The 24318-nt window shown below is 40.8% G+C and overlaps 3 protein-coding genes across 3 annotated transcripts; 1 reads left to right on the top strand and 2 right to left on the bottom strand.

Annotated features, from left to right (window-relative positions):
- The first annotated feature begins 260 nt into the window (after positions 1–260).
- MTK (S-methyl-5-thioribose kinase) lies at positions 261–3700 on the top strand. The gene is made up of 6 exons (XM_087331966.1): positions 261–324; positions 440–614; positions 2149–2350; positions 2500–2601; positions 2840–3054; positions 3556–3700. The coding sequence occupies exons 1-6, from the start codon at positions 261–263 to the stop codon at positions 3698–3700; spliced, it is 903 nt and encodes a 300-aa protein (XP_087188092.1).
- A 1982-nt stretch (positions 3701–5682) lies between these two features.
- On the bottom strand, positions 5683–8287 carry LOC147854043 (glutaredoxin-C4-like). Its single transcript, XM_087331816.1, has 4 exons — positions 8051–8287; positions 6854–6927; positions 6011–6109; positions 5683–5906 (listed from the first exon to the last, which is right to left on the bottom strand). The coding sequence occupies exons 1-4, from the start codon at positions 8212–8214 to the stop codon at positions 5839–5841; spliced, it is 405 nt and encodes a 134-aa protein (XP_087187942.1). The 5' UTR covers positions 8215–8287; the 3' UTR covers positions 5683–5838.
- A 1842-nt stretch (positions 8288–10129) lies between these two features.
- On the bottom strand, positions 10130–14165 carry MLS (malate synthase). Its single transcript, XM_087332256.1, has 5 exons — positions 13763–14165; positions 12727–13049; positions 12049–12379; positions 11374–11838; positions 10130–10418 (listed from the first exon to the last, which is right to left on the bottom strand). The coding sequence occupies exons 1-5, from the start codon at positions 14150–14152 to the stop codon at positions 10236–10238; spliced, it is 1692 nt and encodes a 563-aa protein (XP_087188382.1). The 5' UTR covers positions 14153–14165; the 3' UTR covers positions 10130–10235.
- Positions 14166–24318: the final 10153 nt, after the last annotated feature.

Below are 24318 nucleotides of genomic sequence, written 5' to 3'. Positions count from 1 at the left end.
TCTTTTGGATGCAGTCAGTACCTTATGTTCGCTGTGTTGGTGAATCGTGGCCAATAACGTCTGACCGCTCGTATTACGAAGCAATTACTCTTCAAAAACATGCAAATCTGTGTCCACAGCATGTTCCAGAAGTTTATCATTTTGATCGTGTCATGTCAACAATAATCATGCAATATTTAGAGCCACCCCATATAATCTTACGGAAAGGGTTGATCAAAGGCACCATATATCCTCTCTTAGCAGAGCACATGTCAGAATACATGGCAACGACCCTTTTCCATACCTCTCTTTTGGCTATTACAACATTGGTTCATCGATCTGCAGGTAACGAGCGTAATTAGACATGAGAGGGCAGATTAATTTACTCAGCTCAGCCATTAAAAAATTGGTTTTATACTCGTTACAAGTTTGCCTGATCTGTGTTATTTTGGGGTTTCAGTTGCTGAGTTTTGCGGTAATGTAGAGCTATGTAGGCTCACAGAACAAGTTATCTTTACTGAACCGTATATGATTGCAACCAACAATCGTTGGACTTCGCCTCACCTTGATGATGATGCCAAAGCCTTGCGTGAAGATGAAGTGCTGAAACTGGAAATTGCAGAGCTCAAGTCCAAGTACGTGTTATCTTGCCTGCTTTTTTTAAAGGACCATTTTAGTTTAAATTTCATTGGGGAATGGTCATTTGCTTTAGAAAAAGGGAGATATTAGACATATTTGAGCACACCCAAGAGAGATGGTTCATGCCAGTATAAGATGCTGTGCACACATACATCATATCTTATCTATATGAAAGAAAATATTTGCTGCCAAAAAACAGAGGAGCCTGAGTCTTCTGTTTATTTTCGACTGTTAGGACACAAGCATCTCTTAGGCAACATGCTGCTTGACACTGTGAAGCAGATTAGGATAATCTTCTAGGAAGTGACAGCGTTAGGTTGAATGTACCTCATCACAAGTACTCAGTTAATAGAAATTGATATCCTAACTGAAATTGTGATTTAAAAAAAAACATTTCTCAGGTAATATGATTTCATTAAAGGATAACTATATTGATGGTCATTTGTGTAGGTGTGTATTGAGTGTAAAATTTAAGGGATGAAGCTTTGTGAGCATTGTACAGAAGTCTCATTGGTCACATAGCTCGATTACCACATTCATATTTTATCAATGGAATACAGATGCCATTTTGAAAAGTACCTCCTCTAGGGTTTTTGTTACGGGCATGACCATATAATATCCCGTGGTAAGAATTTACCATAGTGTTCTATACACATGGATAAGTGTGAGGGTTAAACGAGAGTGTAAAGAAAGGGAGGATTACTTTTAATCCTCGGGATTGAGACAACCCATTAGGCCAAGTGTGAATTTGCCTGGGGACCTTGGGTCCTTGGGTATCGCTATAAATAAGAGGCCTAGCTACCCTCATTTCATCATCTTTTGACTACATCGAGACTCTGTTTCGTGGTGGTTAAACTCTTGTAGCGAGCGCGCCAACACCAGGTACGGCTCGATGCCACGGTGGTGGTATGGGACGCCGATCGAGGCTCGAGTCCATCTCTATCCCTTCACTCGGGGGTGATCGGGTGGATCGGCACCCTTCTTTCTCTCTCTCCTTTCTATCTATCTATCTATCATTCTTTTATCCTTATCATATGCTTACATTAGGGCATATCTCTAATAATTTTCATGTTTGGGTACAAAATCAATGTTTTCGTTTGACACAGTCTCTCTTTCACATATTTTTAAGAAATATCGAAATTGACTTTATCAGCCTTAGCTGGTAGTAACTTATATATAGATCCCGAAACATGTACAAATGTGCACAGCACAATCATAAAAATCGGAAATACACATCTGACTATAAGAAGATTTCAAAATTCCAATTTATTTTTGGTAGTGAAAGAAATATTGAAAGAAAATGAAAAGAAAGAAGCATTAATTAATCTTGCATTGCTAACTTTCCAGGAAGACTATAAATAATGTTAGGCTTACATTTATAGACAATAATTCTAGACTTTTGCTTAGGCCTGTCTTTTTTGGCTTCCCTGGCATCCGAAGTTCCTAATATTTGCATCTTAAAATTCTAATGTTTTATGTCTGGAATCATCATGAGGGTGGGGAAAGTTCATTATTTGCGTTTTTCTGTAGGTTCTGTGAGCAGTCTCAAGCACTTATTCATGGCGATTTGCATACTGGATCAATCATGGTTACAGTTTCATCGACAAAAGTTATTGATCCCGAGTTTGCATTTTATGGACCTATTGGATTTGATGTTGGCGCCCTTTTAGGAAATTTTCTATTATCATATTTCTCTCAAGATGGACATGCTGATCATGAAAATGATCGTCAGGTACTAATAAAAAACTTCACACTTTTTTGAAGAGGACAGTGGAGGCAGCATTGCGCATTGCATTATATCTATTGTATTAAAATTGATAATGCAATACCTGATCGACTCTCAATGTTCACTTTCTTTGCATTTGTATTTTGTTTGATAAGAGTATAGAGCATAATACACTGGAAACTGAAATTATGGCCATGATGCCTTCAGAAACTAAAATGACAGGAAACTGGAGGAAGGTTTTAAAGATAGAGAGTAAGGTTTTATATGCATAAATCTTACACAGAATGTCATTCTTAATTTGTAATATTGAGGCTCACCAAGGTGTCATGTGATTTGAATCTTATATCTTTGGAAATATAAAAGGAAAGCAAATATAAGAAACATGCATATACAGGTATATGTAAATGGACGTGCACACATCCAGGCATTGAGCATGCTTGTATTCATGCATACTCCTGGGTAGTTTTCATGATTTGGTGTTGTGTATCATTACAGCCCTACAAAAGATGGATCTTAACTACTATAGCAGAAACATGGAATAGTTTCGAGCAGAAGTTCCTATCACTTTGGACAGCTCATTGGGACAACTCTGGCGATGCATTCCATGCAGAGGTCTACAAGAGTTCTTCAGAAAGGATTTTAGTACAGAAGAAATATATGAAAGAGCTATTACATGATACACTTGGTTTTGCATCTGCGAAAATGATTCGGTGAGAAGCAGTTAAATAATATTTTGACTACAAGGATAATGACGATTGAATATTCACATGTGATTTCTATTTTTTAGAAGGATTGTTGGAATAGCACATGTCGAGGATTTCGAATCCATTCAGAACCTCGATGCACGAGCATCCTGTGAGCGACAGGCTTTATTTGCAGCAAAAAAAATAATGAAGGAAAGAAGATCAATAACATCAATCAATCAGTTGTTTGAACTGATCGGTCTAGAAATCTAGTTTGCACAGCAGGTGGCTATATAAAAAGATATTAAAATAATGGTGGCAGCTACCAATAATGTTCTATTTCAAGTCCTTAAGTATTTTCTAGTGCTTATATGGAGACAAATGCTATTTAGACTTTGCTGGAAATGGCCTCAACTTTCCATGCTTTTATATACATCATCAATGATGTAATCCTGTCTGGTGGATGGTGGATGCTGCTAAAATAATTAAAATCTATGTATAATATTTGTATTTCTTGTATTGGTTTAGTTCTATAATGTTTCGCATCATTCGGATTGGGAACAAGAGGATGCAGAAAACCAGACAATCCACACTAAAGGTCAGGGTTCAGACTGCTTATTTTGATACATCCACAATTACTGAGATCAAAGTGCTGATGTTGTCAGGCTTTTGAGAACGGTGTCTCCTAGTGTTAGATTGTCCAGGGCAACAGCTTTGTTACATCAAGTGGCTACAGATAAATGTGACCTTTGTTATCATCTCCAAGATAATAAAAGATAAAAGTGGTTGTTCAGCCCATTCATACGCTAGGATGCTAGTTCTATCTGGTGGGTTGAAAGAACTAACTTTTTCATTTCAATATATCTCTCAATGATGTAATTCTTTTGTTTCTATAAAAACTAAATTATCTGGAATATGCCATGGCATATTGCAAGAGATAGCTTCATAGCCCTTTGCATATCAAGGCTTCTGAAGACGAGCAAAAACCGAAATTCCTCCCATTCAATTAGCATTAAATATTTTTCGCATGTGACACATGTTTATAATGTAAATTCATCACTATTCATGCATCCTACATCATACTGAAGGAAATATGCCTTACCTATATACATGTAGCTCACCACATGTAGATGCATTTGTATATAATGATATACATCTCTCTTCCAAGGGGGATTTTAACCGTTGCATTATGACTTGCAATGGAGGAAAAGTGTTTTTTTATTCTCTATCTTGAAGAAGCTGAACACAATTATAGTCTAGGCAAGGAGTGGTAGTCATGACTCATCCCTATATAATGAGCGACCATAGTGCATACAATAGGGTAGTGTCAACCCCTTGGCTATCCAATGTCTCTTTGGATCACCATCAGAGCACTCTATCTTCATACCTTGGTTAGTGGCGTATGATTTGATTTTACTCCTAGATCCCCCTACAATAATACTTGAATAAAATTACAAAGCACCCCATTTTACTATGTAAATATAAACTGATCTAATAAATTATGACAAAGCATTGCTCTCCCATTCTCTGACCCTTTCATCATTATCTTGGTACTTGGTAAGTGGTATTATTTGACTTTACTATTCAATCCCAGCAGTACTTGCAATTAAATCATAGTGCACCCCAATTGATTATGTAAATATAAAATGATCCTATAAATTATGACACAAGCATCATGTTTTCGTACTCTAACTCTTATCATCCGTTTTAAAATGCATGTGAGAACAAACCACAAGGGTATGTTTGTGGGCTCGATTCATAGTGTATGAGCATTCCAATATTTGTTAAATAGATATAATTCATGATCATGATGGCTATTAAAATCTGGTGCAATAGCATATGGTCATTAGCAATTTGATATTTTGAAGGCTCATAATAGACATTAAAAGATAAGACACTCACACCCATCGGAAGTACTCATGGCCATCAGCCCGCAATACACAACTCACAACCCACCAAAACAACCAAATAGTGTACATGAGAGGCAAATGACCAAATAGTGTACCTGAAAGTATTACCTTGGAGAGTGTTGATGAACCTACAGCCAGGAGATGTGAGTCGTGACAAAACACCTAGCAGAAGACAAGACACCCTGGCCACAACCAAATAAGAGCCATTGTTGGGAACAATCTAAGGTTTGAACCAAGAATTATCAATGTACCCAGTTCTACCTTTCTACCTCTATTCAATGTTTGCTAATTTCCAATGTTTGTTATTAGTTCACCAGAGTGTTCTCTAATCTTAGGGCAACTCTCCAATGTATGTATGCTTCTAGATTGAATAGTTGTGGAGAATGTCCCAACGTACCCAGCTTGGCTTAGGCTTCATTCCTTCACTACCAGGATTAATGCCATAATTGGGGGATTTGCAATGCTTTCCTTTGTGCTCAACATGGTGTTTGGTATTATTGGCATTGCATGATTAATGATTGTTCTTGAAATTCTTCGAGTTACACTACATTCGACACAACTTAACTGCATTGTGACATTTGCACCTTACTCGAACATTCATATTGTCTTTGCATTTCTGTGACTTTGTTTCTTAATGGTGGAGAAAACAAAACCATATGAAAAGCAAATGTGCAGATAAAACATTTCTTGCTGAAAGCAATATGAACTTCCAAAATTGATTTCAATGAATGTGACTGGGATGTGCAGAATATTCCATTTTTCACAAACTAGCTTAGAAATTGAATGTTAGTTGCCATCATTTGTTGAAGGCACTTCAATACAATCACCTTCACAGCAATTGTTTAAAACAATTCAAAGCATTCAAAGATATTTGGGCATGGCAATGGCTTCATTGATGCAATTATAGCTCAGAATCATTATTGCCAATAAGTTCAACTAGCTTCCCACTCTGATAAGCTTCGACTGTATCTGAAAACCATATATATATATATATATATATAAGGGTAAAGTTCATGGGTTACTATTGTAAACACAAAATGATGACATAAACAAGTTGTGAACAGAAATTTTACCATCAGAACCACCAAGATGTTTGCCATGAATAAAGACCTGCGGCACAGTGCGTCTGCCCACCAGATCACTCACTGCTCTCTGAATAGCAGACCCATCATCTGTTCATTTCGTAAGCAGAAAGAAATAATTCTCAGACAGCTCAAAACATTGTAACGGATAGCAAAAACATTATTACATAATCAGAATCAATGATTGAAACAGTACATATGGAAGGGGGGTAGCGGAGGGGGGCGGTGTCTGTAGAATGTATACATGTATATAGCTCCAAATTGATGGTATATTAAACTTCCAGACTCCAACTTATTTTATAGCTTGTTCCATTCATGTTTTAAAAAGAATAAAAAATTCTTCCACCATAATAGCATGATTCCTTCTTGCATTCAATCATTAGTGCAAAATTTATATTGCAGGGTATCCTTTCAACAAGATTGATTCAAGTAAACCAGAATACATCTACAATGAATTATTCACAATTCATTGTCTCTCTATCACTCAGCATCTCTAGGTAGTAAAGATGTGCCATGTTGTAAATGTCAAGGTTATGCTATCAAATTAGCTCTCTCATATCATAGAAGCACTTAGTTATATTATAGCAAGTGGAAATGTCATAAAAAGGGAAGCTGAATGAACATAATACTGAAGTTCACACTCAAAATTAATTGTTTTTGGAACTTTTTCTTTGTGTGGAACATTATTCCACAGTAGTTCAGATCATGTTCAACATTGTTCTGAGAAATGCTTTCTACATGTATAGTGACATTTTCCACCTAGTTTTGAGAGCTCTTGTCTGTTTTTCCATCATTTCATCACATTTGAAAATCTCAGAAAGCAAGAAAGAGTACCTCTTTCATCAAGCTCGATAACAAATGGCTTCTCTTTCAACTCATTAAACACAGCCTTGGCTCGTTTACAATACCTAAAACAATTACAAAAAATGAAGAACGTTAATGAGTGATAAAACCTCAGATCCATTGCTAAAATAACAGATGATCCAAGAAAGTTGACCAGTATGCAGCCAAGATAGGTATTATTTATCTGATCTGACCAACCAATTTAGATCTCAAACCAGAGAAAAAAATAGAAAATGACAGATATCGTTGAAATCGAAATACCCACATAAAAAATACAAATTTGAAGAAAATGGCAAAGAATTTAGAGTATTAAAGTAGAATTAGTGAAGTGTAAGGATTAAATTCGTGCACAGACGCAGAAATCATAGGAACGTTGGTGTCTTAAATGGAGCTACCAAGTCTAAGGTTCAACTCTGAGGGAGAGGATTTAAGGATGGTGAGGATCTCAGTGCGTAGAAGAGAAATTATCCAAGTCCAAGCTTCACGGCTGAGCAACAAAACAGAAAATGGGCGAGAGATCGTAGTCTATGTTTTCAATCTCAGTAAAATGGCAGAAAATGATTGGACAAGCCTACTGCAAGTTTGAGTAAAAGAACAGAAAATGACAGGCATGTTAGTGCCTTCAAATGGAATCAGCTGGGTGTGAGTTGTGATCGAAGAACCAGAGAATAACGGAGATCTTATCGTATTGAAATACTCATAGTATTTAATTCTAAGATTCACATCTGAACAAAGGAACAGAAAAAATGATAGGCGTCATAGAAGTGTGTTGAACTGGAATAAGGTTAGCAGAAAGATCAAATCTAGTGTTCAAATCTGAGCAAAGAAACGGAAACTGATAGGTATGTTATAGCAATCAAATAAATTTATAAGGCACTACGGAGGAGCATAGAATGATGGAGATGTTCGTATATTGCAATAAAATTTGGTCAAGACTAAGGGTTCAGAGCTGATCAAAGAAACAAAAAAATTAAAATGATGCAAACATTTGTTTATTGCAATGCTTTGAATTTTACAATCAGAGCAAACGATGGAGGCATTTGTATACATCTTGAAATGGGACCAGATTACGCTTAAGTCCTAAATCTGGGCAAATGAGCAGAGAATGCGTGATGCATGCCATTTTTGTGTGCTTTCGATCGGACAAATGAACAGAGAGAGAGAGAGGAAGTGAAAGGGAGGACGTACGGGCAGTACGATTTGGAGAAGACGACGATCGTGTTCTCTTGGATGACTCTCTTCACGAAAGCTTCGGAAGTTTCAGAGGCCGCGGCAAAAGAAAGCGCAGACATGGAGCAGAGAAGCAACAGAAGCAGAGGAATCTGCGTGGGCATAGCCATAGCCATAGCCATTGTTTGGGAAGGGGCCAGGTCCAGCAGAAGAAGAAGAGAAGATCGCTCTTGTCTCTTCTCTTCTGTAGACTGTTTCTCTTCTCTTCTTTATTATCTCTTCTTCTGTATGTAATTCTTCTCTTCTCTTCTCTTTTCTCTATAAGCTTTGTGTTTCTTCTCTTCACACTGACAAACAGTTATTTTTAAAGAGTAGTAGTAGTAGAGTATGTATGTATGTATGTATGTATGTATGTATGTATGTATGCATGTATGTAATAATGTATGTATGTATGTAATAATGTATGTATGTATGTGATAATGTATGTATGTATATATGTATGTGATAATGTATGTATGTATGTATGTATGTGATAATGTATGTATGTATATATGTATGTGATAATGTATGTATGTATATATGTATGTGATAATGTATGTATGTATGTATGTATGTATGTCATAATGTATGTCATAATGTATGTATGTATGTATGTAGTAAAGAAGAGAGAGTGTGGCACCACTAGACCAACAACCAACATATTCTTTTGGCCGGAGCACGACCCTATCCATCAATCAGTGTCCCATCAATGTTTTCTTCGGCCAATTAGGAAGAAGCCGCTTGCTTGAATGGCACTGCCGCCAATTAGCCTGACAATCTTGCACCTATCCAACTCTATTTCTATGTATGTGTTGATTGTTACACAATCGTTTTTTTCTTCCGAGTCCTCCACCGTTTCAGCCACAACAACGCAGACTTACAAATGGTGTGATCGTCACACATGATCTAGTAATAAAAGAGTATATATTACATACAATAAATTGATCTTCTATAGATTTTTGAATTATCTACGGTTCTCATGGAAACCAAAGATGCAATTGTAAAAAGAAACGCCATCATGGATGCACATTAAGTCTGTAGTCAAAATAAGAATTTCACTTGATGACATATATTTTCCTTGTGACCTTAAATTAAAATCAATGAGTTAGAAGGCACTAACACAATGTAGACACTCAACATTGGAGTTACAGAATTATGGATATGATTTGTCTAACCTTAGAAATGCATAAGACCATGTACATATAGGGGTTTATGACTGCACAATGTACTATAGAGGTGATAAAAGAGATATCGTACATCCGAAATTAATCACACTTCGGATACAAATTCATTGATAATTAAATCCATCAACAACAATATATTTTGGTCTTAATTGTCAAATATAAGGCACACTACGTCAATTCCTTATTGTCTACCAAAAGTCATTGCATGATGGGCTTGCCGATATCAAAGTTAACAAGAGTGGTTTTATGAGTATCACCTAGTTCGATTGTGCTAATGAGTTAACTAATAACAAAGTTACGAGGGTGGTGTTATAACTACCCTTGTGATGTCGGGGTCGTCTTACCACCTACTTTGGTTGTGCTAATGGGTTAGCTAATGATGAGAAGGTTATGGTTGTAGTAATTTATGACTACCCTTGTGACGATGGTGTCATCTTACCACCTGGTTTGGTTATGCTTCTTGGGAAGGTAAGACTTATCTCTAGATCAATGGAAGGGCTTTCAACTCTTCAAAGACTGAAATCGAATTGCCATCTTCTTACCTTCCACGTGATTCAACAGTTAAATTATATAATCTCAGATAAAATGCTAGCTACACCCAAAATTTAGAGGGATAAACACTATCTTCATTGCTCTTGTGTTAATTCACTAAAGAGAGAAAGTAACAAATTTGACCATTGACCACTGCTTTTGTGTTCATTCACTAAACAAAGAAAGTACATGATAGAGAAAGCAACAAATTTGACCATCCAAAACATGGGGTTTGTTTTATTTATCAAGATTATAATGGATAAAACAAACTTTATCAAACTATGAGAATAATAAGCACTAACAAAAAACTCAAATCCCTAGCCTCCAAAGGAAACGCACACAAAGGAAACGCACTAGTGAAAACACTAGAAATTTGGGAATTTCAACCCTACATGAACACATGCATTCATGGGGGTCCAACTACATATACGATTTTATTTTGTGTCTGCCTAGAGACGTGACGATGGAACGTATTCTACAATACGTTTGTATGCATCCAAAGTGAGGAAATCATCGAGCTCCATAGTAGTGCATTGCTTGGCAAACATATATGCCGCTTCCTTGTATCGACCTTGGTTGAACTTTGCCGCACCAACCTCTTGACGCACGTGTTGCATCTCTTCTTCCACAATCTACACACCAATATTAGTAAATTTAATGGACACATATAGCAATGTATTTAAAAAATCATTAAAAATGATCTCATTTAATGAGAAGAAAATGGTGTGATGATGTAGATGGAATTCCTTTTCAATAGCATCCAAATAATAAGCAAATTTTTTATATCTTGCATTCGAGCAAATTAAAAATTCCTCATTATTTCAATGAGAACAAAATGATGGTTTGTCTTGGGATTATTTTTCAATTGCATCCAAGAATCAATAACAACTAAACGGTTAATATCCTTACATAATACTCGACACTTGCCGAAAACCAACAAGCAATAATTTAGATCTTATAATACCCAATACAAGCAAATATCCATGGTTTCCTTCAACATCAAGGACACGCATATGCTAAACCAAACACATTGATCCCTCCTCAACAATTTAACCATGACAATTGAAAATTTGTTTTGTGAAGACTATGCATCTTATAGATAGTATGAAAGCATTTAATTTGAAGGAGGTAGTGTCAAGAGGAGGTAATGAAATGGTTAAAATCTAAAGGTCCAAGGATCAAGAGGAGGTAAAACATATCACAGAGTGCTTTAACATCTTGTCATAAGCATTTGGCTAGGAGTGGAGTTGATTCAAGCATTTTTTTCATTAGGGTTTCAAAGCCCAAGTCCATTTTGTCTAGTGGTTAGGACATCAATATTTTCATATCAAAGAAATCAATGGAATGAAACAAAACACTAACCAAATACCCAAAAGTCATATCTAACTAAATACCTAGAATTTCCTATGAATGATATTAACTAGTGTTCTAGTACCACCATTAGAACACAATGCATATAAGAAATGCCATAACAACCTTACCTTTGCAAACTAACCAAACACCTAGAATTCCTATGAATGATAGAACTAGTGATCTAGTACCACCATTAGAACACAATGCATATAGGAAATGCCATAACAACCTTACCTTTCCGAAAAGTTGCTTTGTCACTTTTAACGGAACTGCTTCTCCATCCAACACAACCTCATACTTGATCCATTGCCAATTCTGTACCCGACTAATCTCAGCTGTCGCCGCATCCTCCATGAGATTATACAACGGGACCGACCCTAAGCCTGACAACCATGCGGCAATGTATTGGATCCCAACACGTGTGTTAAGCCTCAATCCCTCCAATGTTCTAGTGCCACGTGGAATCTGAAGCAAGTCGTGCTCCGTTATCTTCACGTCCTCCCTCTTCTCATCCATTTGATTTGGTTTGTTTTTGGCCATGTTCTCATTGAAGACCTTTGTCACCAACTCTATGAGGCCCGGATGAGCCGCCCATGTGCCATCGTGCCCCGCCTTCACTTCACGTAATTTGTCCGCCCTTACAAGATCCATGGCCGCTTGATTTGCTTTCTCATCGTCTCTTATAGGTATTTGGGCAGCCTGAAAAACAACGTCAAACTTGCAGTAATGTTAAAAACACCCATAATCCCTAAACCACCCATGCATGGACATTAAAAGAGAAATTGATTTGATATGAAGCCTAGATTCCCAAAGATACTGATAAACTTGATTGGATATAAAACTTGATTTGATATGAAGCATATCATCCCAAAGAAATTCAATAGAATCCAAAAAACCCTAATCCCTTACCATTCCTCCCATGGCATGCACTCCTCGCTTGTGGCACGTCTGAATGAGGAGATCGCTATAGCTCTTCATGAAGTGTTGGGTCATGCCCACGAGCACGCGGTCCGGAAGGAGACGATCCGGATGATTCCGGAACGTCTTGACATAGCTGAATATGTAGTCCCAACGGCCACAATTGAGACCTGCCGAGTGTTGTTGCAACTCGTAGAGGATCTCGTGCATCTGGAAGACTGCAGGAAGCGTCTCGATGAGCACTGTCGCCTTGATGCTGCCACGGGGTACACCTGCGAGATCCTGAGCCCTCTCGAACACAGAATTCCATAGAGCAGCCTCCCTATGGTTAAAAGTTTTTTCATTAGTATGCGAATTCTTAACAAAAAAGAATCGGCACGCACCATGAAGAGACCCATCTAATATTCCAAGCCAAAGAAATGATGGAACCAATGCAACAATACATTACCATATGAAGCTTCATATATAAATCAACCCATCTTATATTCCACGCGAAAGAAATGACGGAACCAATGCAGCATTACCATATGAAGCTTCATATATAAATCAACCCATCTAATATTCCAATCCAAAGAAATAATGGAACCAATGCAGCATTACCATATGAAGCTTCATATATAAATCAAATATATGAAGAAGATTTTTTTGATTTTATCTTATAAGTGTTACCTTGAGTGCTGCATCTTTGGCAAATAAAAGAATGGTCCATAACCACCATGTTTGGACCTAAACACCGCGTGATTATGGAAGAAATAGAGGCCAAAGTCTACAAGGCAACCAGTGGCAGGCTCGCCATCAATCTCGATATGTGCTTCAGGGAGGTGCCATCCCCTGGCTCGCACAAACAGGATGGCTGTGCTCGGGTTGAGCTTATACACCTTGTTCCGTGCAGTGTCTTCGTATCGGATGGTACCATTCACGGCATCCCGAAGATTGATATGTCCCCGAATCGTGTTCCCCCAAGACGGGGCCAGAGAGTCTTCGAAATCTGCCTGCGTGAGGACGTCAAACCAAATTCCCACATAATCAGGATAATAAACCCATTAATCATCACACATATCCATGCAAATCTTGGTTTTAGTATGTCTTTCCCATTAATCATCACACATATCCATGCAAATCTTCATTTTTTAGCATCTCTTTCCCATTAATCATCATCACATATGCATGCAAATTTTCATTTTTTAGCATCTCTCTCCCATTTATCATCAATCACACATATGCATGCAAATCTTCGTTTTTTAGCATCTCTGTCTCCCTATCCCATCTATATGTACATCACGTTTAAATTAGCTAAAACTGATTACTTTGTCTACATTTAAGATATCTTACAGTTCTACATTCATGATATGAACCTAAATACAGCATATCAAATGCATATACATTACATATATGTACACAAATACACTTAGTAATATATACTTACACCAATGCGATCTCTCAGAGTATTAATTCTCAATATGGATTAAGAAAAGAAACACCAATGTGATCTCTCAGAGTATTAATACTCAATATGGATTAAGAAAAGAAACACCAATGTGATCTCTCAGAGTATTAATACTCAAAATGGATTAAGAAAAGAAACACCATATGTGATCGCTCAGAGTATTAATACTCAATATGGATTAAGGAACGAAAAACCATATGTGATCTCTCAGAGTATTAATACTCAATATGCATTAAGAAAAGAAAAACCATAGCTTACCATAAAGACTTTGGCTCCGGAGTTGAGAGCATTGATGACCATCTTGCGATCGACAGGCCCCGTGATCTCAACCTTCCTATCGAGAATCACGGGAGGCGTGGTGGCACAGGCCCAGTTTCCGTCCCGGATCGCTCTCGTGGCGGGATCGAAAGATGGAGCCTCTCCTCCATCATACCTTCCTTGTTGTTCCTTCCTACAAGCCATGTTATACTTGACACGCGGCCGGAAGGCTCGCTCAAGCTCGGCCACGAACGAGAGGGCCTCCCTCGTGAGAATGCTCTCGAACCCGGGTTCGATTCTCCCCCGGACTCGAACCCCCGCTGGGAGAGACAGGCTCGAGGCGGCCCCATTGGTACTCATGTTATAAGCTTCTTGCTGAGAAATCGCCATGGCTTACACAACAGTTAGTGTTGATAGTAACTCCTCCTGGATCAAACAAGATAAAAGACATAACACCACAAATGATTTTTTTAACTATGGTATATATCAAATACAAGCCATCATGCATACAAAAATTTCTGAATCTTTTTCTTAACTCCCTTCTATTTCTTTTAGCTATTATTCATCATCATCATCATCATCATCATAGTATATATAGCCTATACTCGAATCATCGCTAGTATAAACAGGATCCTGCATCCTATGTGTGAGTTGTTTTCAAGAAGATCATTGGATTCTAACCTGTAGAGCTGTGGTTCCTACAGGGAAACCATATTTCTTCAAGTATAACATGAATAGAGACAGTATTCAATCCCAGACGACAAATTTGGGGATAAAAACAGGATTCAATACCGGATGAAAAATTCAGGGATAGAAACAGGATTCGATCCCAGATGACCGTACGACAATTCAAAATTTTTACACAGCAAATCACTGAATTTTTCTCGTTTTCATAAGTATACCCATCGCATATTTAACATACTTGCTGGCTTCTACAGTCTAATCAGAAATCGGGCTCTCCTATGAGCGCATATGTTTTTCCTGGATTTGATTCTTTCCTTTGTTGTGTTTTTAAATTAACAGTAAAACCCATCCCATCATATAAGATACCAAATATATAACCCATGGGCATGAACGGAATTGAACCCATGATTTCTCGATTACTAATAGTGTGGATGATCAGCAGAAAGCAGAAGAAGAGAGGATCACAATTAGAAATGTTTTTACCCTAATGCAAGCAATCCAAAAGACGATGAAGAAGAAGATAGAAATCCTTATCCAAGTATAATGCTATATATATATATATATATATATATATATATATATATATGAGAGAGAGAGAGAGAGAGAATATAGAAACCTCCATGTCTGCATCTATATTCTCTCCTTATAAACCTCGTTTGTCTTTTTCTAGAAGAAAGATCTGCAGACTCTCTACTAATTTTTAATAAAGAAGAAAACAAAAACAATCTCCAGATTCCAACAAAAATCCACACACACTCTCTACATACATAGAACCAATGCATACATACATACATACATACATACATACACACACAGATCTTACTCGGGTAGTGATCATGCCATTAGATTACCTAACCTGGGCTCTGTCAACCTAATTCGGGCAGTGTAATTTTCTAAACGTAACCCGATCCTTGTAATTCTGTAACCTTAAGTTGGGTCTTTGAACCTAACCCTATGTGAGCACGTAACCCGGACCTTTTGACCTAACCCGAGGTTCGAAACTAACCCAACATTGCGGTACACCTAACCCGAGCAGGCGTCATGCAACCTTGCTAAAACGCCGCACATTTACTTTTTTTCCCCAATTCTTTGAAACGTGCTACACCTGCACCTACACCTACACCCACACCCACACCTTGCATCGACACCGACACCTGAACCTGGACCTCTACCTCCACTCGATAAGTACTTTCTTCTTTTTCTCATCTATATTTATCTTTGTTTAGGGATTTAGGAAACATACGTTAAGTTTCATATTGAGATTTGCAACTTCATTTTAATGAATACGTTGTGTATGCATGAAAGATCGATCAAATAGTTCAACCTTACAATCCCATATAAGAGGCAAAAGGAAAACTTGATTGTCACTTGTTGAAATGCTTGGTTTTTGCACAAGCATGTATTGTGCCAATATAAGTCCCTAGAAGATGTAGACATGCAACTTTAGGGAGATCCTAATGTCCATGGAGTTGATGCCTAATGAGAGCTTATGCATGACCTGAATTACAAGATAAAAGCCTATGAATGGGAAGCAATTCACATATTCTTCCTTATTTATGGTTGAGATTATGCATTCTGCATTTGGGGTCTTGCTTGAAGGCATCCAAGAGAAGGTCATCCAAAAACAAAAGCAAAGGAAATATATATATATAGAAGAGAAGGTCATCCAAAAACAAAAGCAAAGGATATATATATATATATATTTCATTTAGCTTGAAAAGTGATGGCTTATCTGCACTACATCATGACGACATCAAAACTTATGTCATTCCCATCTACATCATTAGACCTCAAGTATAGATTTCCAATGGTGATGATAACATGGTAGATTGAACGAGCGTCATTATATCAAATGTATCTTTAGTAGCAGAATGTGATGCTAGTATGATGCATTTTCCTATTCTTTCAGTTCCTATGAGTGACTTTTGTGACAAAAAATCTCGAGCTTCCATGAATCCTTCTACGACTTTCTACTTCAGATTTAGGTTCCAAATTTAGACTAGCTTAATATCTTGGTACGGGAAGATGGTGTAGTAAACAGTGCTCGGTCACAAACGAGGAATAGGATCAACTCACAGAAAACAGGAAATACAAAATGCACGAGGACACTAGAGAAGAAAAAAATACACAGGGTGTTTTACGTGGAAAACCCTAAATGGGAAAAACCACGGGAGTTCTCAAACTCCAACGATCACTATACACAGAGATGTACAATGGTGAAGCTACAAGGCAACAACCTTGAGCTCACTGTCTTCGCCACAGGCGGCGGTAATACACAGAGGCAACGACCTCCTCTCTCTCCCTCTCTCTCTCTCTCTCGGTTGCTATCTTCACTCCCTCTAAGTGGCAAACAGAGAAATGGGCAACAACATCAAAACTGTTTGCCCTAGGTCATATTTATACACATATGACTTTCGGGCTATTTACAAATATAGCCTAGAAGGCCCTTGGCAAACATATTCACAAATATGTCCCCGCATCCGGATCTTTCTCCGGGTACATTCATCATCCGGCTCCGTAGCCGGGGTCTTCATCATCCGGCTCCGTAGCCGGGGTCTTCATCATCCAGCTCCATACCGGGTACTCTTCACATCCGGAGAGTGCGCTCACCGGGCCTGTATCTTCATCCGGTTCCGTAACCGTAACCGGGCTTGCCGTCATTCATCTCCGGACATCCCATCCGGAGGGACCGATATCCCAACAAACTCCCCCTTCACTTCGGCATGGGATGTCTCTCCAATCCGATCCTCTTTCGGCATGCTTCCAGCTTGTCGGGTGTGAGCACCTTGGTCAGCATATCCGACCCGTTCTCGTCCGTGTGGATCTTCGTCAGCACGAACTCCTTGTCTTCTATCCTTTCCCGGATCCAGTGATATCTTCGCTGGATGTGCTTCGTCCGGGAGTGATAGGCCGCGTTCTTCGCAAGGTGGATGGCACTCTGACTGTCGCAGTAGAGTCGGTACTCCTCCTGCCGGATACCGAGCTCTCTAATGAAGTCCTTCATCCATATTATTTCCTTGCCGGCTTCAACAGCCGCCATGTACTCCGCTTCCGTGGTTGACAACGCAAGCGTCTTCTGCAGCCTCGACTGCCACGAAACAGCTCCCCCTGCATACGTCATCACATACCCTGATGTGGACCGGCTGGTATCTGCATCAGCCGACATATCCGAATCGGTAAAGCCGTCGAGTTCGGGCTTACCGGAGCCGAATCGAAGGCACACGTTTGCCGTGCCCTTCAGGTATCGGAGTATCCACTTGACCGCGTTCCAGTGCTCTTTGCCGGGATTGCTCATGTACCGGCTCACCACTCCGACTGCGTATCCTATGTCCGGTCTTGTACACACCATTGCGTACATCAAGCTTCCGACGGCAGAGGCATATGGCACTTTCATCATGTCCTCCTTCTCAGCCTTTGTCTTGGGGCTTTGCTTGCTAGACAACTTGCAGTTTGCCGGGAGGGTTGACCCGACCGGTCTTGCTTTCGACATGTTGAACCGGTGAAGCACCTTTGTCACATACTTCTCCTGTGACAGCCACAACTGCTTCTTCTTCCGGTTCCGGATGATGTGCATCCCTAGTATTTGCCTCGCCGGACCCAGGTCCTTCATTGCGAAGGTTCGGTGAAGTGCTTTCTTCAGCATCCGTATCTTGACCTGGTCCCGTCCGACGATCAACATGTCGTCCACGTACAGGAGGAGTATTAGAAAGTCTCCTCCTTCAAACTTCTTCACAAACACACAGTGATCGGACTGCGTTTTGTAGTACCCTTCGTCGGTCATGAAGGAGTCGAACTTCCGGTACCACTGCCGGGGAGCCTGCTTCAGTCCGTAAAGGCTCTTCTTCAACCGGCATACCAGGTGCTCCTTCCCTTTCTTCTCGAATCCTTCCGGTTGCTGCATGTAGATCTCTTCTACGAGGTCACCGTGAAGGAATGCCGTCTTCACGTCCATCTGTTCTACCTCGAGGTCCATGCTTGCCGCTATGCTCAGCACCGTCCGGATGGAGGTCATCTTCACTACCGGGGCAAATATCTCGTCGAAGTCGATGCCCTTCTTCTGCTGGAACCCCTTCACCACGATCCTGGCTTTGTATCTCGGGGGGTTTCCGGCATCTCCCGGTTTCAGCTTGAACACCCACTTGTTTCGAAGTGCCCGCTTTCCTTTCGGCAACTCCACAAGTTCATATGTGTGGTTCTCATGCAGGGAATCCATCTCGTCCTGCATGGCACTCAACCACTTGCGGCTCTGGGTGTCATGCTTTGCTTCTTCAAAGCTCTCCGGCTCCCCCTCGTCGGTTAGCAGCACGTGCTCTGGTTCCGGAAATCTCCGGGGGGCCCTTCTCTCTCTTAGAGGATATCTCCGTTCCGGAGCTTCGGTAACCGGCTCCTCCATTTCCTCTTCATCCGAATCCATTTCGGGATCGGGGCCGGTTCCGATATCAGTTTCATCTTCCTCGGCCGGTTCTGTTTCTTCACCGTCTTCGGCCGGATCCTCGAGTGCTAACCGGTCCCTTGCCGGTCGGGACTGCTCCTCGTAGAGTTGATCCTCACCGGTCGACTTGGAGCTCTTCATCTTCTTCTCCGACTCCCAGTCGGCGAGTGTCTTGTCCTCCATGAAGATGATATCTCGACTCCTGAATATCTTCTTGTCGACCAGGTCCCATACTCGGTAGCCGAACTCGTCGTCGCCGTAACCGAGGAATATGCATGGCCGGGTCTTTGGATCTAGCTTTCCTCTCCGGTCCTTTGCCACATGCACATATGCGAGACACCCGAACACCTTCAGATGCCGGTAGGACACTCCCTTACCGGTCCACACTCTCTGTGGCGTGTCTCCATCCAGGGGTACTGAGGGTGATCTATTTATCACATATGTCGCCGTCGACATTGCCTCAGCCCAAAATCCCTTGGGTAATTTCGCATTTGGCAGCATACTCTGGACCCTCTCCATTATGGTCCGGTTCATCCTCTCGGCCAGCCCGTTCAGTTCCGACGTCTTCGGCACAGTAAACTCGACCCGGATTCCCATCGAACGGCAATACTCCTCAAATTGCCCTCGGTATTCTCCTCCGTTATCCGCTCGTATCGCTTTCAGCTTCTTGCCGGATTCTCTTTCCACTCTCGCGTGGAGTTCTTTGAAGACGGACAAAACTTGGTCCTTTGTCTTCAACGGTGCCGTCCACAGCTTCCGGCTGTGGTCATCAATGAATGTCACGAAGTACTGGGCTCCGCCATGTGACTTCGTTTCTACTTGACACACGTCAGTGTGCACCAACTCCAATGGTGCACTTCGTCTCGTCGGTGGCCTTGAGTGGAAGGAGGTTCGGTTCTGCTTACCGGCCAGGCAATCGGTGCACTTCTCCAGGTGCACATGCTTCACTGGAATCAGGTTGTCATCGGCAAGCCTCTTCATCCCCTTCTCACTCATGTGGCACAGTCTCTTGTGCCACAGCTCACCGGCGGTGTCGGCTGCCACGTTCAGCTCCTCCGGACATAGCCGGGAATTCATCAGGTACAGTGTATTGACCTTCCGGGCCCGAGCCACTATCAGGCTCCCTTTGCTGAACTTCATGACCCCGTTCCGGATGCTACCCGTGTAGCCTTCATCATCTAGCCTCCCGGCCGAGATCAGGTTCAATCGGACCTCCGGAACGTGTCGAACATCCTTCAGCAGCATCTTGCATCCGGTTGATGTCATCAGCCACACGTCTCCTATGCCGGCAATCCGGCATGTACCTTCATTTCCCATCCGGACACAGCCGTGCTCACCGGCTGTGTAGGATGAGAAGTATTTCTTCTCCGGGGTCAGGTGGAACGACGCTCCGGAATCGACCACCCAGGTCATCTCTTCACCGGCAAGGTTCAGCTCCCTCTCTTCGGTAATGAGCATTATCTCTTCTTCACTTGCCGCGAGTGCCGTCGTTCCTTTCCGGTCCTGCCCTCGCCGATCCGGACCTCTCCGGTCCGTGGCTCCTCGGTATGCACCGTTTCGCTCCGGTGACTTCTTCGAATCGGTACCGTCGGTTCCGTTGTCTTTTCGGTAATGCCGACAGTTCTTCCGGAAGTGCCCCGGCTTCCCACAGTGGAAGCATGTGGGCCTTCCTCTTGACTGCGACCGGGTCCCCGACTTCTCCTGTCTTTGCGGACTCCGGTTCCATTGTCTTGCCCGTTCCGATTCGGTAAGCAGCGCCTTCGAGTCGGAGACCGGTTCTTTATCTCTCCGACGCGCTTCTTCATTTAGAATGCTTGTCTTTACCGTTTGTAGAGACAAGTTATCTTCGGTGCAGGAGGTGCTGAGTGTCACCACCAAGTTCTCCCAGCTTTCCGGCAATGTACACATCAGAATGATGGCTTGCATTGCATCCTCCAACGGGAACTTGATCGCCGCAAGCTGGTTCACGAATCCCATGAACGTGCTTACGTGTTCCACCATACTCTCGCCGTCCCGGTACTTGAGGTTCACTATCTTCCTCATCAAGGAGGTCCGGTTCAACGCGTTCTTCCTCTCGTAGAGGCCCGACAGCTTCTTCCACATCTCATATGCGTTGGTGTCGTTCGCCACATGTTGTAGGACGCTTACATCGACATATTGCCGGATCGTCGCTACGGCTTTCCGGTTCAGAAGCCTCCATTCCGTCTCAAGTACCCCCTTGGGAATTTCCGACCTGTCGATCGGTTCATACAGGTCCCGAACAATGAGCAGATCCTCCATCTTTATCTTCCAGTCGGCGTAGTTCTGTGCATTCAGCACCATCATCCCCGGCTGCCCGCTGCCGCCGCCTTCCATTTTCTGTACTGCCGTCGCTCTGATACCAGTTTGTAGTAAACAGTGCTCGGTCACAAACGAGGAATAGGATCAACTCACAGAAAACAGGAAATACAAAATGCACGAGGACACTAGAGAAGAAAAAAATACACAGGGTGTTTTACGTGGAAAACCCTAAATGGGAAAAACCACGGGAGTTCTCAAACTCCAACGATCACTATACACAGAGATGTACAATGGTGAAGCTACAAGGCAACAACCTTGAGCTCACTGTCTTCGCCACAGGCGGCGGTAATACACAGAGGCAACGACCTCCTCTCTCTCCCTCTCTCTCTCTCTCTCTCGGCTGCTATCTTCACTCCCTCTAAGTGGCAAACAGAGAAATGGGCAACAACATCAAAACTGTTTGCCCTAGGTCATATTTATACACATATGACTTTCGGGCTATTTACAAATATAGCCTAGAAGGCCCTTGGCAAACATATTCACAAATATGTCCCCGCATCCGGATCTTTCTCCGGGTACATTCATCATCCGGCTCCGTAGCCGGGGTCTTCATCATCCGGCTCCATACCGGGTACTCTTCACATCCGGAGAGTGCGCTCACCGGGCCTGTATCTTCATCCGGTTCCGTTGTCGTGGCGTGGCTCGCCTAGAAGCGTAGCGTTGCGTAGACAAAAGATATCGTGAAAGTGAGGAAGGAATCACTGGGATTATGGACGGAAGAGACGAAAGAGTAGAGATAGATAAATAGTGATCAACAAGATATGACAAGATAGGATATAGAATGATATTTGAAGCAATAAAAGAGATTTATAATTATTTGATGAAAGAGTTACAAAAGTGGTTGTTCACGTCGTTGAACCTCCGAACTTTGTCTTGCAAGGTAATCGCTCTTCTCTTTCTTGATCGTCGACCACTACAATCTTCACTTCAATATTTTAATGAAGATAAGGCTCGAACCGCCTCCCTCTTGTTGAGAGTTGACCACCACGACCGCCAAGCTAGAGCTCCACCTTTCTCTTGAACTTCTTCCTTTCTTTCTCTATTTTATGGTATCTCTTATGTAATACATAATTTGATTGATATCTCATACATATCCCCCTTTGATCTTCTCTTTCACCATTTAAATAGGTGCCCCCATGCATATGATGCATTGGAGGGTACAAATCATGCATGTAGTGCATGAAATGCATGTGATGCATGATCGCCATTTGGCGTTCATGCATTACATGTGATGCATGATAAACATCTCGCTCATTTGAGCTTTTATGTATGAAACAATATATGCAATAACAATAAACATGAAAACATAATCTTAAAGAGAAAGGGCCTAGCCTAATGGTAGGTGTGTTGACTTTAGTGTATGAGGTTGTGGGTTCGAGTCTCAAAATACTATTGAATACAACATGCAACTTTATTTTTATATCATGAAGCAAATCCTTTATGTAATATAAAGTATATATAAAGTATGCTTTATTTTATGAATATTATTAGTGTAGAGTAAATGGTAAGATTTGAGAGTCATAGGGTGGGCTTATTGGTTCAAGTCCTCTCTTGTTCGTGTAATATAATATATTTATCTATATATATATATATTTTTTCTTTACATATATATAATATTATCATATGTGTTGTTATAAAACATTATCAAATGTTATTTTAGTTACGTATTTATCTTATTGTAGACTTTTAATGTGAAGCTTTCGTACTTCACGACATCCACCCCCTCTAGACCTGCACATCCTCCGGCATGTGCCACTATCTTTCATCTTCATGTTGATCTATCGGAGGAGGTTCAAGCTCAAACCTTTTCTTAAATACTTTTATCCTCTTTCCAGCTACCACGTTTAGGATTAGTGTCCCATCCAATTCACTAAGCTTATAAGTAAAGTTATCATATACTTTTCTTACTATATAAGGCCCAAACCATCTTTCAGCGAACTTGCGGACGGTGCTATGTTGATTATCTAAACTGCTATCGTACACGAGCACCCAATCTCCTTCTTCTATTTTCTTAGGTCGAATTCTATGACTTTTATCAAAACGGATTTTATTCTTTAGTCGAGCCTCCTTCAATCGTTGGGCTGCTATTTCTATATCTTCAGGTCGACGCTCTAATTGTTGAATTCGCAAAGCAAGTAATTCTTCTCTGCTCACCTCTTCTCTCCATGGAATAGATATCCATGACATAATTGATTCTTCTATCGGCATGATGGGCTTTTGGCCAAGTATCAATTCAGCTGGCATGTATCCTGTTACTGAACTATGAGTTGTTCGATCCGCCCATAGTGCATAAGGTAGCATGCGTGGCCAATCTCTTATTTTACCTTTACAGCTTTTCACGATCGCCTTAACTATTGGGCTATGTCCTCTTTCAATCTTTCCATTGGCTTCTGGATTATACGCAGTTGTAAGTGATAATTTGACCCCTATTCGGCTGAAGAATTCTCTAGCTTCATCAGAGTCGAGTTCTCCTCTATCTGCAATTATTTTACCAACACACCCGTAACGACATATTACATCTTCTAACAAAAATTTACATACAGCTCTAGTTGTTTTTTGTCGTAGTGGTCTTCCTTCTACTTGGTTTGTAAGGTCTTCTCTTGCTAGTACTAAATATCGCATTTGATCTTCCCCAAGTGGCATTGTCACTAAATCAACCATCCATTTATAATGCATTGATGATGAATATGTTGGTTTTAGCTCATCTCGATACCGGATAGTTGAATACCTCTGGCAAACCTCACAGGTTTCCACAAATTTCGTTACATCTTTATACATATGTGGCCACCAATACTTTTCTTTCAACTTCATAAATGTCGCCCATATGCCTCTATGTCCTGCCCACAAACTATCATGGAATTCATTAATTAATTTTCTCTTAATGTCATCCTTACAAATGACTCGAAGAGGATTTTCGGTTGGTCTTTTTGGACGCCTCCATAAATGCCCTTCATGTAAAAAAAACTTGAATGCTCGTCTTCGAAATTCATTTAATTGTTTCTTCGACCATGATGGGTTGGCTTCTTGAGTCTTTAGAAAATTTCCTATTTCTAACCATTGACCTTCATACTCTGTGTCTTTGAACATTATACTTACATTA

The sequence above is a fragment of the Azolla caroliniana genome, unplaced genomic scaffold, assembly GCF_043228905.1.
Source record: "Azolla caroliniana isolate FFs.n. ecotype wild unplaced genomic scaffold, voAzoCaro1.0.p SCAF_16, whole genome shotgun sequence".
Taxonomy (NCBI): Eukaryota; Viridiplantae; Streptophyta; class Polypodiopsida; order Salviniales; family Salviniaceae; genus Azolla; species Azolla caroliniana.
This window is presented reverse-complemented; position numbering and strand designations above follow the sequence as displayed.

Excerpts from the sequence above, each read along its gene's own strand:
- MTK (XM_087331966.1), top strand. The coding sequence starts at position 261 with ATGGCAACGACCCTTTTCCATACCTCTCTTTTGGCTATTACAACATTG. Across the intron at positions 325-439 it reads ATTGGTTCATCGATCTGCAG|TTGCTGAGTTTTGCGGTAAT; the intron begins GTAACGAGCGTA and ends TTGGGGTTTCAG. Across the intron at positions 3,055-3,555 it reads GCATCTGCGAAAATGATTCG|TTCTATAATGTTTCGCATCA; the intron begins GTGAGAAGCAGT and ends GTATTGGTTTAG.
- LOC147854043 (XM_087331816.1), bottom strand. The coding sequence starts at position 8,214 with ATGGCTATGGCTATGGCTATGCCCACGCAGATTCCTCTGCTTCTGTTG. Across the intron at positions 6,928-8,050 it reads TTCTCCAAATCGTACTGCCC|GTATTGTAAACGAGCCAAGG; the intron begins GTACGTCCTCCC and ends TAATTGTTTTAG. Across the intron at positions 6,110-6,853 it reads TATCGAGCTTGATGAAAGAG|ATGATGGGTCTGCTATTCAG; the intron begins GTACTCTTTCTT and ends CGAAATGAACAG.
- MLS (XM_087332256.1), bottom strand. The coding sequence starts at position 14,152 with ATGGCGATTTCTCAGCAAGAAGCTTATAACATGAGTACCAATGGGGCC. Across the intron at positions 13,050-13,762 it reads CCGGAGCCAAAGTCTTTATG|GCAGATTTCGAAGACTCTCT; the intron begins GTAAGCTATGGT and ends GTCCTCACGCAG. Across the intron at positions 10,419-11,373 it reads CAAAGCAACTTTTCGGAAAG|ATTGTGGAAGAAGAGATGCA; the intron begins GTAAGGTTGTTA and ends ATTGGTGTGTAG.